The 16,342-nt window shown below is 42.7% G+C and overlaps 1 protein-coding gene across 1 annotated transcript; it reads left to right on the top strand.

Moving 5' to 3' along the window:
- The first annotated feature begins 15,122 nt into the window (after positions 1–15,122).
- Positions 15,123–15,947, top strand: LOC135481407 (uncharacterized). Its single transcript, XM_064761234.1, has one exon. It carries the CDS (start codon positions 15,123–15,125, stop codon positions 15,945–15,947), a length of 825 nt encoding a protein of 274 aa, XP_064617304.1.
- The last annotated feature ends 395 nt before the right edge of the window (positions 15,948–16,342 follow it).

Genomic DNA, 16,342 nt, shown 5'->3' with positions numbered 1-16,342 from the left:
TGTGAAAGGCAACCGGGAAGCGACCTGTTTGCCGTGGATTGCGACCCGTAGTCTGCGAGGACGGGACCCTGGTGGCTGAGGGCGTGTTGGTCTTGCGAGATCCTCACGCCCAACACGTCACTTTGGCCCTACATGGAGAGAGACGGGATGTTGGATGGGTCCGATCAACCGGCTTGGTCACGTCTTGCCTCTGCGTGGTTCCAAAATTTCTCCATGACACTATTCCTTAGAAAGAATGTTATTTCTGAAATTTCGTTCGCGTGACTCCGTTTGAGGCGGTGGCTCGTGGGTCGATCGAGTGGTGTGTATTTGATGTGCCACCTTCTTCATTGGGTAGGAGACAGAGGTGCTCATGGTGAGGAACAGAGTGTGCAAGTTAAGGCCATCTATTGGAGTATACCTCATGTGGAGTCCTTGATGTGTTTTCCTGCTGGGTATCCCCGGGTTCAGGCATCGCCCATGTTGGCATTCCGTGGGGGTGGAGGACACGTGGGGTACATTTTTATATATCTAGCGTGTCTTAAACCTTACCCTAATGTCTCAAAAAAAAGAAAAAAATCCCAAAAAGTGAAGTTTTGTTAGACACGGATGGTGGGTCGATTAATTGGCCTGCTTTTATTGTCCTATCTACAAAACACAACACAAGACCTCCATCTAAATTAGACCCTTTCTTGCTTAAAAATGTATAGAAGGATCGGCAGGACAGGTTAAGCAAGTTAAAAAGCTTCGATCGGGCGATGTTTTGATTGAAGTGTTTCGTAAAAAGCAGGCACTCAATTTAATGTTCTTAAATCATCTAGCTGATTTTTCTGTTGTTGTGTATCCTCACACAACATTAAATTCTAGTCAGGGAGTGATCTGCACTTCGTCGACTTCACACAGGGACAGATATGTTCTGAATTAAAATCGCAAGGGGTTGTAAAAGTCAAGCGATTTACAACAAAAAGGTGATAATATTATAAAACTTCATACTTGTTTGCTGAAGTTCAACAACCCATCTGTTCCTCAGTGGATCTACAATGGCCCGTACAGTGTTCCAGTGGACCTGTACATACCTAATCCAACAAGATGCTTTACATGTCAAAACTTTGGGCATTGCAAGTGCCAATGTAAAAATCAGTTGGTGTGCTTCAGATGTGCAGGAGAAGGCCATGAGGGCTTCCACAGCACTAAGACAATAAAATGTTTCAATTGCGGCGAAGCCCATATGGCCTAAGGACTATTCTTTCTTTATTAAAGACAAACGGATTATTATATTAAAGGTGCAAAATAACATTACTTATCTAGAAGCACGTCACCTGATCTCTGTCCCGGGCACTCCCCAAAAACTCCATCGCCAGTGTAGTCCTGAAAGTGTTCACATCTGTTGGCACGCAAAACATCTATAACTTGACCCATTGGTGATGACAAACCTAAAACAATAACTGTGCCAGAATTAGATGAACCTGGAAACAAAGCTATGACTTCGTCTTTTGTTCTAAGCCGACAATTCTACCCGATACTGAACGAAAGAACCATAACAGTTACATCTGCTTCTGCTGACAAAAAAAATCTAAGGTAGCTCAAAAAGGGTTTAATCAACAAGATCGTAAACATAGTGGACTTTCAGATAGCCCGTCTAAGGCCACTAGGGATCCCATTCAAACTTATAATCAGTTTAGATCTTTGGAGGACGTAGATCTTTCACAACTAGATGTGGATGTGATGGACATATTAGCCGCACCAGGGAGATCTTCCAGCCGATCTCTAAGGAACGGTCGTCCTCGGTCCAAACATAAAGAAAAATCTCCGATACGTCTCCCTCCATAATGGCGATATATGACAAAATTATACAGTGGAATTGTGGAGACCTTAAGGTAAACTTTAATGAAATAACACAGCTCGTTCAATCATTAAATCTTATTGCCCTGTGTCTTCAGGAAACTCACCTAAAGACTTCTGACAAAGATAAAAATTATTCACTTTATAACACCTATTGTGATGTAGTAGAGCGAGCTGCAGCTCCTCGTTATTCATAAATAACAATATTATCCACAGCCCTGTTGCTCTCCATACAGAGCTTTAGGCTGTGGCCGTTCGTGTTACATTATCTGAAACAGTCACATTATTTTCGGTGTATATACCTCCGAACACTTCTTTGTCAGCTTTTCAGTTACATAATCTAAAAGAACAATTACCTAAACCGTTTATAATACTGGGAGATTTTAATGACCATCACCCCTTTGGGGGCAGTAATAACATAAGTAATAAGGGCAAGATAGTAGAAGACTTTTTCTTGGAAGGTGCATGACGATCTTTGTGGTAATGACCATTTTCCTATAATGTTATACCATATCACATCTAATTCTATAGAACGTGTAGCTAGGTGATAATTTGATGAAGCAGATTGGATAGCATTTGAAATGTTTTGTGAGGCTGATATCACCTCAGAGGCCCTCAATGCAGCAGATGATCCTATATAAAATTTATAGTTAGTTTTACAAGCGGCTGACAAAACTTTCCCGAAGACCTCGGCAAATCCAAAATCCAAAGGTAAACCCTGGTACAACAATGACTGTGATTTGATCACTGTCCTACTGGTAATCATTTACACCAGGTTCGTGGTTTTAAAACTAAAGCTCGCCGATTACCAAGAGACGATCTTGTTGGCGTTACTTTGTTTCCGGCATAGCCTCAATAACGCGTAAGGTCTGAAATATGGTTCAGAAGCTCAGAGCAAAAAAAAAGCAAAAGTCCAGCATTTGAAAGATGGAGATAGCATATTAACCTCTCCATCTGATATAGGCAATAAATTAGCTGAGACAATTTTCAAGAATTCTTCTTCTGAGAATTATACTGAGGAATACCAACATAATAAAAACCGGAAGCATAAAATCAAATTGCCCTCTTCTTCGAAGAATTTAGAAAATTAAAAAAGACCCACGATACTGCTTGTAGTCTTGATAACGTATATTAAAAGTTTCTGAACCATTTACCATCTGAGCCACTGGAGACTCTTTTGGACATGCTTAATGATATTTGGATAACTGTTAATTTTCCACTATCATGGAGCGAGGCGTCTATTATCCCGGTCCCCTAACCGGGTAAGGATCATACTGATCCAAATAATTACCGTCCCATAGCTCTTACCAGCTGTGTTTGTAAGACTACGGAACGGATAATCAACGATAGACTTGTTTGGTTTCTCGAAACCAACAAGGTTTTATTTAATATTAAGTGTGGTTTTCGTCAAGGTTGATATACTTTTAGATCACCTTGTTCGATTTGAAACTTTTATGGATAGTAGATGGATGCCTGATATGCCACCCAGCTAAGAATATGACTAATTCAGTTGCAGCTTTGTCTCAATAAGATCGAGAAATGGGCAACTGAAAACGGTTTTAGATTTTCAACGTCTAAAACCGTCGGTATGTATTTTTGCAATAAACGGAAACTTCATCTTGACCCTGAGCTTAATTTTTGTGGTGAACAAGTTAAAATTGTTGGAGAAATAAAATTTTTAGGTGTAATATTTGATAGTAAGCTATTTTTATACCTCACATTGAAATGCTTAAAGCCAAACGTACAAAGGCTCCCGATATAATTACGGTGGTGTCCAGGAACGATTGGGGTGCTGACCGATCAGTTTTACTTAATTTATATCGTTCTTTGGTGAGGCCTAAATTGGACTATGGATCCATCATATACGGTTCGGCTAGGAAGTCGTATATTGAAATGTTGGATCCTGTTCATCCCCATGGTTTGAGGCTCAGCCTTGGTGCTTTTAGAACCTCATTAGTAGAGAGTTTATACGTGGAGGCTAACGAGTCTTCTACTAGTTATCCGGATTGGCAATTGAGAATAATAAATTTAAAAATCCATTAATTCTTGAGATTACAGCCTTGAACAGAAAACTGGTTAAAAGAGGTAAAGTCATATTGGTATTCATGGAAACAAAGCCGTGGACCGGAAGCGAAGGCTGCCTTAAATAAACCTGTATCTCATTTTAAAGTCCCGTATTCTGACTTTCTCCAAAGATTTTTGAATATATTCGTCGCCCTTGGCATGGGTGAATGGGTGAATAATAAAGTGCACACTATTTATCCTGTCATTGGCTACAATTCTTATACTTGTGGAATGTCTCGCAGAGACCAAGTAGTTTTAGCGAGGTGTCGTATTGGCCATTCTCATACAACACACAATTTCATCTTAGATGGGGGGCAGTGCTCCCGAGTGTGTTGGATGTGATGCCCAATATAGCATCAAACATATCCTGGTTGACTGTTTCGGCCTCCCCCATGTTCGGTAAAATTTTACACAGTCAACTCTATATATGATTTATTAAACAGCATCGCTGGCGATGTTGTCATAAATTATTTGAAGGCCATAGGCCTATATCATAAAATCATATCGAAAACCTTAACCGCCTGGTCGTGTCACTTTGTTCTCGCCACGATATGGCTGAAATATTGCCGATGTGGCATTAAGCCATAATGATTTATTCATTCATTTTCATTTGTGATGGTTTTGTTAATAATGAACATGTCATGGCGATATTGTTCGACCGTGAGAAGGCCTACGACACTACATGGAAATATGGAAATTTTTAAAGACCTTTTTGGTACGGGATTAAAGGGTCGCTTACCTTTATTTATATCTCAATTTTTATCTGATCGTCAGTTTAAGGTAAGGGTGGGGTCCGCTCTTTTTGACGCTCATGAGCAGAAGATGAGTGTGCCCCAGGGCAGTATCCTTTCACCAACACTGTTTAGCATAAAATTAATAGTTTGGCGAAAACATTGACATCTGGCACTGAGGGTTCTTTATATGTAGATGACTTCCTGATATGCTACAGTGCTAAAATATGAATAACATCGAGCGGCAACTACAGTTTTGTATCAGTAAGATCGAGAAATGGGCAGTTGCCAATGGTTTTAGATTTTCTACGTTTTTCTGTCGGTATGCATTTTTGTAATAAACGGAAACTTTATCTAGACCCCGAGCTTAAGTTTTATGGTAAACCAGTTAAGATTGGTGGAGAAAATAAATTTTTAGGAGTTATATTTGATAAGAAATTATCTTTTATACCTCATTTTAAAATGCTTAAAGCTCAATGTACAAAGGCTCTCGGTAAAACTAAGGTCGTGTCAAGCACCGATTGGGGTGCTAACCGATCTATTTTACTTAATTCATATCGTTCTCTGGTGAGGTCTAAATTGGACCATGGATCCATCATTTATGGTTCCGCTAGGAAATCATATCTTAAAATGTTGGATCCCGTCCAGCACCGTGGTATGAGGCCCAGTCTAGAAGCTCTCCAGTTGAAAGTTTATACGTGGAGCCTAACGAGCCTTCTTTACATCACAGGCGTATACAACTGAGCCTTCAATATGCCACAAAGCTTAAAGCTCATCCAACAAAACCCTGCCTACGACTGTTTTTAATCCGTTATTGGTATCCATGGAAACAAAGTCTTGGACAGGGAGGCAAATGTTGCCCTTAATAAATCCACATCAAAAGTTAAAATCCATTATGCTGACGTGAAATCAAAGTCTTAAAGAGACCAAGTAGTTTTAGCAAAGTGTCGTATTGGACATTCTCATCTAACACAATTTTATCCTGGATGGGAGCAGTGCTCCCGAGTGTGTTGGATGTGATGGCTGATATAGCATCAAACACGTCCTAGTTGACTGTGTAGACTTTGCCCATGTTAGGCAAAGGTTCTACACAGTCAACTGTATACATGATTTATTTGACAGCATGACTGGCGATGTTGTCATAAATTATTTGAGGGCCATTGGCCTATATCGTACAATATAAATTTTAATTGTCTTAAATATTTATAGATAAAAAGTTATATTTTTAGATATACTATTTTTTAAATATGCTGGTTGTCGAGTTTTAACTGTTTTGGTTTTTCTGATCTGATTTTAAACGTGTCTGAACTTTTTGTTTGATTTTTGATGTTGTCACTATTATGTCGAAAACCTTAACCGTCTTGTGTTTTCACCTTGTTCGCGCCACGATATGGCTGAAATATTGTCGATGTGGCCATATTCATTCATTCATTCATTCGTCGTTATATGACTGAAAAATTGTTAAGGAACCGTCCCCAATTATCGTTCGTTTTTTATATGTTTTAAACGAATGTAAAATACGAGTTATAAACGGTTTGGTTATCCGTCATTCGTTTTAAACGATTGAAAAACGTAGTAAAAACACCCGTGATGAGGAAACGGCTTCGTGTGCTGTTCATTTTCGTGTTGTGAGAAATTGGTCCGTGCGTGTGTTACGACAGAATCAGCGCTGCGGAATGTCCGATACAGAGTGAACGGCCTGTGGTGTAGATCATAAACTGCTACCATGCAGTTACAAAGCAGTACTGTGAATTACCTAATTTTCGCGGATATCGCGGTCAATAAGTTACAATATTTAATAATATACATTCAGGTAGTAGTTATAATAAAGTGAAAATCTTTGCCTGGGTGTCGGGAGCTGCTCTAAGAAAGCCCGACGGGCCAGCTAAATTTTCTTTTCACAGCTGAGAAGGGAAATTATGGTTTAAATATATACAAACTCTGGTGCTAGGGTTTGGTGAGTATAAAACAAAGTGGGAGTGTACTCGTCTTTAGATTGATCAAACTCCCGCTATTCCCGTAAAGTGAGAGAAAATCAGATACCAGCAGGTGCTGGCTTCTGATGAATGTCGCTCTGATACAAGCGATCCCATTGGCAGTGTCTCTCCAGTGGTCCAATGAGTGAGCTTCTAACGAATTCTGAGGTGTGTGCAACAACACATTGGCTGTTAGAGAGCTACGGCAGTGTTTGCGGTTTCTGATGTGTTACAGAGGACGACTAAAGCCGAAAACAATGCAAAATTTACCATGTTACTTAAAGAATGAATGAGTGGCGCCGACAATGGTGAATTCATGTTTTGCGTTGACCTGGTCACTTTGCCACGTGTTTAAAAGTACACATCAGTGATTCGAAAAGAAGTTACACCTGCTTGAGTACTGCCCACGGTACGTGCGAAAGTAATTTTCTTGGGTAGTGATAATCTATCCCCCATTGTCTTAATCTCTGATGCAGATCACAAGGATTAGTTACACCGCAGGACACAAAGGAGGATTCATTTCACCCATGATGATACCTGTGTGAGGTGCTGGAATAATTTGGGCCAAATCATATCTTGGGAAGCTTTTAGGAACATATTTTTGGAGACAATCCGCGAAAAAAATGCTAAGCACTTTACAGAACTTTTGCGTTTTTATATTGACTGTGGATGCGTTTTTTTTTTTTGGTTATTCTTTACTAATAATAATGTATGTCATGAATTTAGAGATCTGGAATGAAACAGTAAAATACTGATAACAGGTTTTCTTTTGTTTAATCAATTTACTATACCACCAAATAATCTTAAATCAGGTGCGACACAGTGGAGGAAGTGGTGCATGGAACACAAGTCTAAATTTCAGAAACAAAATATTAAAACTTACCATTTTGTCTTGAGGTTGCCATATTTAAAGGTAAGTTGGTGTTTCAAACGTCAACAGCCGCACAATCAGTCAGTTTACTGTTCTGGTGAAATTGCTGGTAAAAAGTATGTTAACGGTGTGAAGCAATCATTTTATCTGATCACTGTTGAGCAGAAACAACTTTAAGTACCCTGACGCGCGAAGGCCTCAAAGATTACGCTGTTCTGTGATAAGACCAACCCAAAATTAAGTTAATTTAACCAATATTGAAAAGGAAGTTAAACTTGAAATAAAACATGTGGAGATAATTTAATGTTTTGCTTATAATGAGGATTTCCGCATGGTCACCATGGAACCCTGCTTTCTTGATTTCAGTGGTGTGGGTATAATTAACAATGGTTTACTGTTTAAAACACGATAAATAAAAGAAGACTAACACCTCCCATTAAAGTGGAAAGTATGTCCCTTACATTGCTTCAGCTCAAAACCGATCAACTTTGTATTATTTGTTGAACATCGGTCAAACAAACAATAAAAAAAACAACCCCTAGGATCGAATGTGAGTTGGTTGTTGTGACAATTCCGGGCATAAAAACACTAAAAAAATATACATAACAGTTGTATAGGCTACTGAATCGTTATTTGGGTATGTGTGTTGTGTCTTTGCAGATCTACCTGAACATGTAACCCATCGTATAACAGTGTTTAACTAGTTTGAGATTTATTAATGACAAATCTAATATTATGAATAGTCGATTCTAACTTCTTCATCTTGCATCTTATTGTATTTTGGCTATTTATGTAAGTTAACGTCAATGTGTCAGTCAGTGTTGAGTTCGAAATGATATAGTTCATGTCGACCATGTTTTCGGTTAGGTTTTGTGTTTAAGTTAAAGTTTTAGTCAGCCAAACCCAGGGGTGGCAGGGAGTGTTGTGACGAGTAAAAACGCAAGAATTACGTATCAGAGACTAAACAGCGATTAAAAGTTTCTCATTAACCAACTCCTTGTAGAAGCCTGAATACTGCCAAGAAATTTCTTAAACCGTCGTTGTCGTCATTGTCAGTGTACAAAATAGTGTGTCTGTGTACCGTGTGAAGATAATCGGACTATAATGCTGCGGCTATGTCCTGAAATAAAAGACGTGTTAAGAATTCACTGGATGATGCTTTGCTTCTGCTTCTGCAAAGAAGTTCAAGAAATTTCGTGAGAGATAAATTCAGATATGATGTCAAGAACTAAGTAGGAATTTCATACAATGTTTGATGATGACGGGATAGTGTCAGAGAAAGTAAGACGCCTTCGGCGTGAGAGAGGAGGTATTTTGTCTGCATTAACAAGACAAAGCGAGGAAATAAGAGAACTAATGCTAAAGGGCGTACCTGTGTCGGAAATAGATGAGAAAATGACGGCGTTAGAGCATACTTTTCGTAAATATATGGAGAAACAACAATACAATACAATTGTTAAGGACAATGTGAATGAGTCAGAGATGTCTCATGAATATTTTCAAGAAGTGAATGAAAGGCATCTGATGCTTAAATCTATGTAGCAATGTAGAAGGATAGAGATATTCGGCCGAAGTCTTCGAATGGCGATATAGACATTAAATGTTATGATCCAGCTAGCCAACTGTTGGTTTCATTCCACAATAAGCTCAAGAGCAAAGGCGGCTACCAAAAGGGCTGCATTAATGGTGCGTGCTGAGGCATTGAGAAAGCACCGAGAATTAAGACGCAAGCAAATGGAGCTTGAACAGTTAAATGAAATGATGACTTTATACACAGAAATAGCAGCTGTTGAAGCCGAAGAGCAGATGTTGGCGGAATGTAGTTGTGATATCGCTCGTAAAAGGCCAATACCGTTATCTCCCGTCAGTAGGGGTAGCCACTCTGACGAAATGCATGTGAAGCTTTGGGTCAGACACCACAAAGAGATATGTCACAGACAGAGGTCAAAGATCAGTCAGGTGACTTTGACAGTGATATTCGGAATGATTCAACAGATTATAGGTCTGGTAAAAGAGCTTCAGGTGCTTCTCAAGAGTCTCAAAATAATGCTGGCAAACCACACCGAGAGGCAGTAATGACAAGGCAGCAAATCAGTGCCACCAGTGACGGAATAAGTCAAGGACATGTACATGATCAAGTTTTTGCCATGCAGAAACAAATGTTAAATGTCATCCGGCTTCCCAGTATGGAGCTTATGAAATTTGATAGAGATCCATTGAAGTTTTGGTTATTCATTCCAGCCTTTGAGAACAGTTTGGAGGTCACTGGAGTGAATGACAGTGTAAAGCTTAATCGCCTTTTCCAGTATTGCACCGATTAAGCCCTAGAAGTAATCGAGTGTTGTTCTGTAATGGAACCAGAACAAGGTTATGCTGGGGCCAGAAAACTTCTGTTAAGTTGTTTTGGTAACCAGTTTGTATTATCTAAAGCATGGATTTCAAAGGTTACTGAAGGTCCCTGTCTGAAATATGGTGACAACACAGCTCAACGAAAATATGCAAATAACGTACGTAGTTGCGTTGTGACATTGACAGCAATGGGGCGATTGAGCGACGTAGATAATCAAATAAGGATGAGTAAAATGGTTTACAAGTTACCTCCACACTTGCAAAATAGATGGCGAACAGATGCCGTCAAGCATTTGAGGAGGAATGATTGTTATCCTGACATAAATCAGCTTGTGCATTGCATTGACATGGCCGTTGAAGAAGCCAATGACCCAGTTTTTGGCGCCATCTCTACCAAGTGGATCTTTAAAGAGAAGTCACAGAAATTCAATTACAAAAGTAATTCCTGTAGTGCCAGCATTTTTGTGCAAGTGAATAATGATACCAAATGAGCACCAGGCATTCAGCCTCACAGTCAAGTCGATATCCACCTTGTAGATGTTACAGTCAATCAGTGTAACCAGTCATTACGCGTAATGACTAAACAAATCAGTCATTTCGTGAATTGCCTGTGAGCACCAGGCAATACGAGTAATGGCTAAAAATCATGCCTTTCTTCAACACAAAATGCCTGAATGCAAATTCTGCAAACCAGGCAATGTGTGTAACGCATAAAACGACAAAGTTGTTATTATCTGATTATTTTGATCTCGATACCAGTATGATTTTATTATCATACAACAAGTAGCACAGTGGTTACAGATGTAATATGGCCTTTTTAAACAAGCCAAATTAAAAGTTCTTAAGAGTGAGAGTGGTTTTTCCCATGTGACTTCTTCTTAATCCCCTAGCACATGACAATTAAGCTCCGAAACTGTGTCTTCCCTCCAGGGGCTTTATACACAAATTGACTTCTTTATCCTCCAAACCTATGGTTTAGAAAATTTTTCCATATAACAGAGTTTTGGCGTAAATCATTCTGTTATAACCATTGCAAGATATCACCATGGCAGAATCTTATGAAAACCAGTTTATAGAGGCGCTTTATAAGAAATATGAAGTTTGCAAGTAAGTTTTGATTCCGAAGGAGGCGTATTTTACAATGATAGAGGATTTAAAAGAAGCAGCGAGAGCTGTTGGAACAAAGAACAGACATGGATACTACCTTTTATCAAAGTAAGTTTATGTTTATATTTATTCAATTTAAAAACAACAGGCATATGGTGCCAAATTACAGAGCTGTTAACAGCCTTATAACAGATTTGAGATTTAAGACAGCGTAGCGGTAGTTTTGATATACTATGGATATTTTGGCAGTTTACATCAAGAATTATTAGTCAAGACCATGCATGCATGATCTATTTATGTTTGTTATACAAATCTCTTGTATTATTTCAGGTTTGAGATACTGCAGTGTGGTGATGTCGAGAAACTGATCAAAACGCCAGCCACCCAAGATGAGGATCCGACATACTATGCTAGTATAGAAGATACATACGACGTGGTTAAGCGAGCTCACATAGCCACAGGCCATGGGGGCGTGATCGGTTGGTCAGAGAAGTCAACAAAAAGTATGCCAACATTACTCGCGAGGCCCTTGAAATTTTCAAGTCTTACTGCAAGGAATGCCAGAAGAAGCGAAAGCGCCGAAGGATCAAGGGTGTAGTAGTACGTCCCATTTTCACGAAGGAATTCGGCTCGCGTCCACAGATTGACCTTATTGATATGTACTCTATGGCCCAAAATTCATTCAACCGGATCATGGTCTATCAGGACCACTTGACCAAGTTTGTTATACTGAGAGCATTAACTTCAAAACCTGCTGCTGAGGTTGCCCATCAGCTACTGGATATCTTCTTATTGGTGCTCCATCCATCCTTCAGAGGGACAATGGAAGGGAATTTACTATCGGAGTAATCTCTGAACTAAAACTAGTTTGGCAAAGACTAATCATGGTACATGGTAAACCTCGAGACCCTCCAAGTGAAGGCTCTGTTGAAAGAGCAAATGGTGACATTAAGGATATGCTTGTTGCTTGGATGGGAGATAATAACACTAATGATTGGTCTATAGGCATCAAAGTTGTGCAGTTCCAGAAAAATTCCAGTTTGCATTCTGAAATCCAGCAATCATCATATGTCGCTATGTTTGGGTGTGAAGCTAAAGTTGGCCTAACATCATCATCTTTGCCGACTGAGGTTGTTGAACGAATGCAAAGTGAGCATGGTGTAGTGTAGCCCTCCCCTCGGCAAATAGAGGCTCTCTACCCCTTCTCGGGTCGCAGAATAGGGGTTCTGGCACACCCTCCCTGGGGCCCTCCCCAGAACAAATAGAGGCTCCCAGCCTCATTTCGTGAAAACATATAAGCGCCCTCCCCTGGACCACCCTCCCCTGGGGCCCTCCCCCAGCACCCAGCGGAGGCACAAGGCTTTCTTGGACGAGTACAAACGGCTGGCGGCTATCGAAAATTCCATATTAGAGAGACACAGCCACTAGGCATACGACGATATTGTACAACGGTGAGTACAAACCGCTTGCGGCTATCAAAATTTCATATTAGAGAGACATCGCCACTAGGCATACGACGATATTGCACACCGGCGCATACCAATGAAGCACCATCAAAAAGCCAGAGCACTACGGGCAGAGTTTGAGGCGCTCATTGGTGAGCGGCCTAAGTACCCACGGTCCCGCAATGCCTTGGAAGAATTGCAGGGGATCCTCAACAGGCATAAAACGGCTGTGGCTGAGTGGAAGCAGCTGCAAGACAGTAAGAACTCCCTCAGAAACGAGGAGTTGAAGCAAGACGACAAGAACTCCCTCAGTAACGAGGAGTTGGATGAATTGCTAGGCGGAATACAGGGTGAGAAGAAACTAGAATTCATTGACACCGGCAGGGCCATGAGGAATTTCCTCCAGGTCTGGCAGATGAACGTGCCCGAAGGTGTACCCTTCTTAGAAGAAATTCGAGCCATTATTCGCCAGAAGCTAAAAAAAGAGATCCCGGCACTCAACGGGGATAAGATCCAACTAGGCCTCAGGGTTCAGCTGCGAAAGGCCCACGCCGATGGCAGTGAAGGGTATACCAGCCCAGTACTCCGCAGCAAACAGGAGGCCCTCTTAGAGGTCGGTGACATTGGCGGGGCTCTAGATAAGGCCTTCCCCACCATCCAGGAGGTGCTAGAAAAATTGAGGCGAGGGTCAGGGTGGGCTGTAAATAGCGTGCAAACACTCTGGCTTGACATTGCAAGGTATCAGCCGCTGAGAGGCGGGTCCTACATCCCCCTACCTGCAGCCGTGAGTAACAAGAAAGCAGTCATCAACGTGAAGAACAAAGACGACGACTGCCTCCGATGGGCACTCCGGTCTGCCTTATTTCCAGCCGCCCGGGACCCTCAAAGACCAACAAAGTATCCCACCAATGATGGTCTTGACTTTGAGGGGATCGACGCCCCCACACCCATCTCTCAGATCCCTAAAGTGGAGGGGAAGAACGACCTCGTCATCAACGTGTGATCGGGCGTGATCGTGCATCGCCTCAGCAAGTAGACCGGCCACAAGCCCCGAATCAATTTGCTGCTGATTGGGAAGGCAGGCAAATTCCATTATACGTGGATTAAAGACCTCGATCGATTCCTGTCCCAAAAAAGTAAGACACGAAATCACAAACACTTCTGCGAGAGATGCCTACACGGTTACACAAGGGAGGACCTGCTCGAGGCGCATAAGCCGGAATGCCGAGGGATTGGCCAGACGGCGGTGAGGGTGGAAATGCCCCAGGAGGGGGAAAACAAGTTCACCTTCCAGAACCACCACAAAACAGCTACCGGCGCCGTTCATCATATATGCCGACTTCGAGGCTCATCCCAAAAAGATTCCAGGCCCGCCGCAAAGCCCTACAGAGAGCAGCACTCAAAAGACTCAGCACCACGAGCCCTGTAGTTACTGCTATGGTGTGGTGCGCTGCGACGGCCACACAAAGCGCCCCGTGGAATACAGAGGCTCTGACGCGACGGAACACTTCCTCAGAGCTCTCCAGCAGGAGGAACGGAAAATCAAAAATGTTCTAGCCAGCCCTATAGCCATGAGGATGACTCCCCAGGACTGGCAGGCCCACAACAATCCCACAACCTGTCACGTGTGTGAGAAGCCTCTAGGCGCCGATTCTGTGCGCGATCACTGCCATATCACCGGCAAGTACAGAGGCGCGGCCCATACCATATGCAACCTGTTGCGGCTGGGCCCCAAGACAGCCATACCAGTAGTCTTCCACAACCTACGGGGCTACGACGGTCACCTCCTGATGCAAGCCATAAGTAAGGTGGAGGGCCGCATCTCCTGCATCCCCAACAACACGGAAAAATACATCTCCTAGCTGGGGCAGCTCCGCTTTATCGATAGCGTTCAATTCTTACCGACTTCCCTTGACAATCTGGTAGAGGCCAACAAACCTGAGGCTTTCCACATCACAGCCCGGTATGAGCCTGCCGAAGAAAAACGGAAGTTACTCATGCGCAAGGGTGTCTACCCCTATGAGTATATGGACTCCTGGGAGCGCTTCGACGAGTCCAGCCTCCCACCCAAAGAGGCCTTCTACAGTAAGCTCCAAGTCGATGGCATTAGCGATGAGGACTACATCCACGCTCAACAGGTATGGAAGGTATTTGACTGCGCCAATCTGGGAGACTATACAGACCTTTACTACCGCACAGACGTGCTCCTGTTGGCTGATGTAAGGCCTTAAGGAAGACTTGTTTACGGCAGTATGGATTGGACCCTGCTCACTACTATACGAGCCCAGGTCTCTCGTGGGATGCGCTGCACAAGAAGACCGGGGTAGAGCTGGAGCTGTTGACCGACTACGACCTACATCTCTTCATTGAGAAGGGACTGCGAGGAGGAATCTCCATGGTAAGTAAGCGACACGCCAAAGCCAATAATCCGCAGGTGGAGGGATACAACCCAGAAAGTCCAAACAGATACATCCAATACCTAGACGCCAATAATCTATATGGCTGGGCTATGAGTCAGTTTCTTCCAATGGGTAGGGGGTAGGCGACGCGCAGCGTCTCGGTGAAACGGTTGCTACCCACCCCCACGACAGTCCTTCTGGTTATATCCTCGAGGTCGACCTAGAGTATCCTGCCGACCTACATAACGCCCATAACGGCTACCCATTCGCCCCGGAGCGTCTGATGGTCAAGAAGGAGTGGATGTCGGACAATCAGCACGGCCTCCTAGGCAAAAAAAGCGCCTACATAGGTCGAAAAGATGGTCCCCAAAATCAGCAACAAGGAACGGTACGTCCTGCACTACCGGAACCTACAACAGTATATATCTCTTGGAATGCGCCTGACAAAGGTTCACCGGGCCCTTCGAATCGACCAGAGCCCTTGGATGGAACCCTATATCAGGATGAATACCAAGCTCCGAAAAACGGCGAGTAAATTCGAGAAGGACCTATACAAGCTGATGATCAACTCGGTATTCGGAAAAACTATGGAGAACCTTTGGAAGCGTGTGGACATCAAGCTGGTACGCTCTGGAAAAGACGACAAGCTCCGACGCTTGATAGCCAGCCCGTGCTTCGCACGGGCAAACATATTTGATGATGACCTCGCAGCGGTTCAGACGCACAAGACCCGGCTAGTCCTAACCCAACCTATCTACGTGGGCATGAGCATTCTAGATCTATCAAAGCACCTGATGTACGACTTCTACTACCACCACATGAAGTCCCAGTACGGAGACGTCACCTCAGATTACCCCCAAGACCACCCACTGCACAGCGAAGCAAATGTGAAGGTCTTGGGGAAAATAAAGGACGAGTGCGCGGGGCGCCCAATCGCCGAATACATAGGTCTGCGACCCAAGATGTACTCCATTCTGAAGACCGGCGGAGCCAACATAAAGAAGGCCAAGGGCGTGAAAAAAGGAGTTGTGGAAAAGCGCATCCGCCATAAGCAGTACCAAGAGGCCCTCTTCAAGAAGAAGATCTTCCGCCACGGTATGGGCGTTGTTACGGTAATGAAAACAGCAACAGAAAACAGACTCAGTGACTCAATATTACAATGTAAACAATGGCTTTATATATAAAATGAGACGTACAGTTTACAGACAGTTCAACAACAACAACATAAAAAAAACATACACATCAGTATAACCGGGCTTTAAAAGTTTCCAGTTCACCTTTGCATCCCAAGGAACGTATTCCAGGAGATCCAACGTAAAGACCATGGGATAAACACACAATTCACACAAGTCACAAATTGTCCCAGTCAGGTACTTCGCTAGGTTAGCGCACGCGAACACAGTACACAGGTTACACAGAACTGGAACAGTCAAGCCTTTGAATGACGTCACACCCGCAGAGCACAACACAGGGTTAATACAGGCATGGAGGTATAATCCACTTTAGAACAATCACAGCTCCCGCAGAAACTCACAAACGAGCCGTTCAGAGACGTAGAGTACTGTCACCTTGTGGCAGA

Source organism: Liolophura sinensis, unplaced genomic scaffold (genome assembly GCF_032854445.1).
Source record: "Liolophura sinensis isolate JHLJ2023 unplaced genomic scaffold, CUHK_Ljap_v2 scaffold_44, whole genome shotgun sequence".
NCBI lineage: Eukaryota > Metazoa > Mollusca > Polyplacophora > Chitonida > Chitonidae > Liolophura > Liolophura sinensis.
This window is presented reverse-complemented; position numbering and strand designations above follow the sequence as displayed.

What these genes read in the sequence shown, in the direction of transcription:
- LOC135481407 (XM_064761234.1), top strand. Translation starts at nt 15,123, where the DNA reads ATGGTCCCCAAAATCAGCAACAAGGAACGGTACGTCCTGCACTACCGG.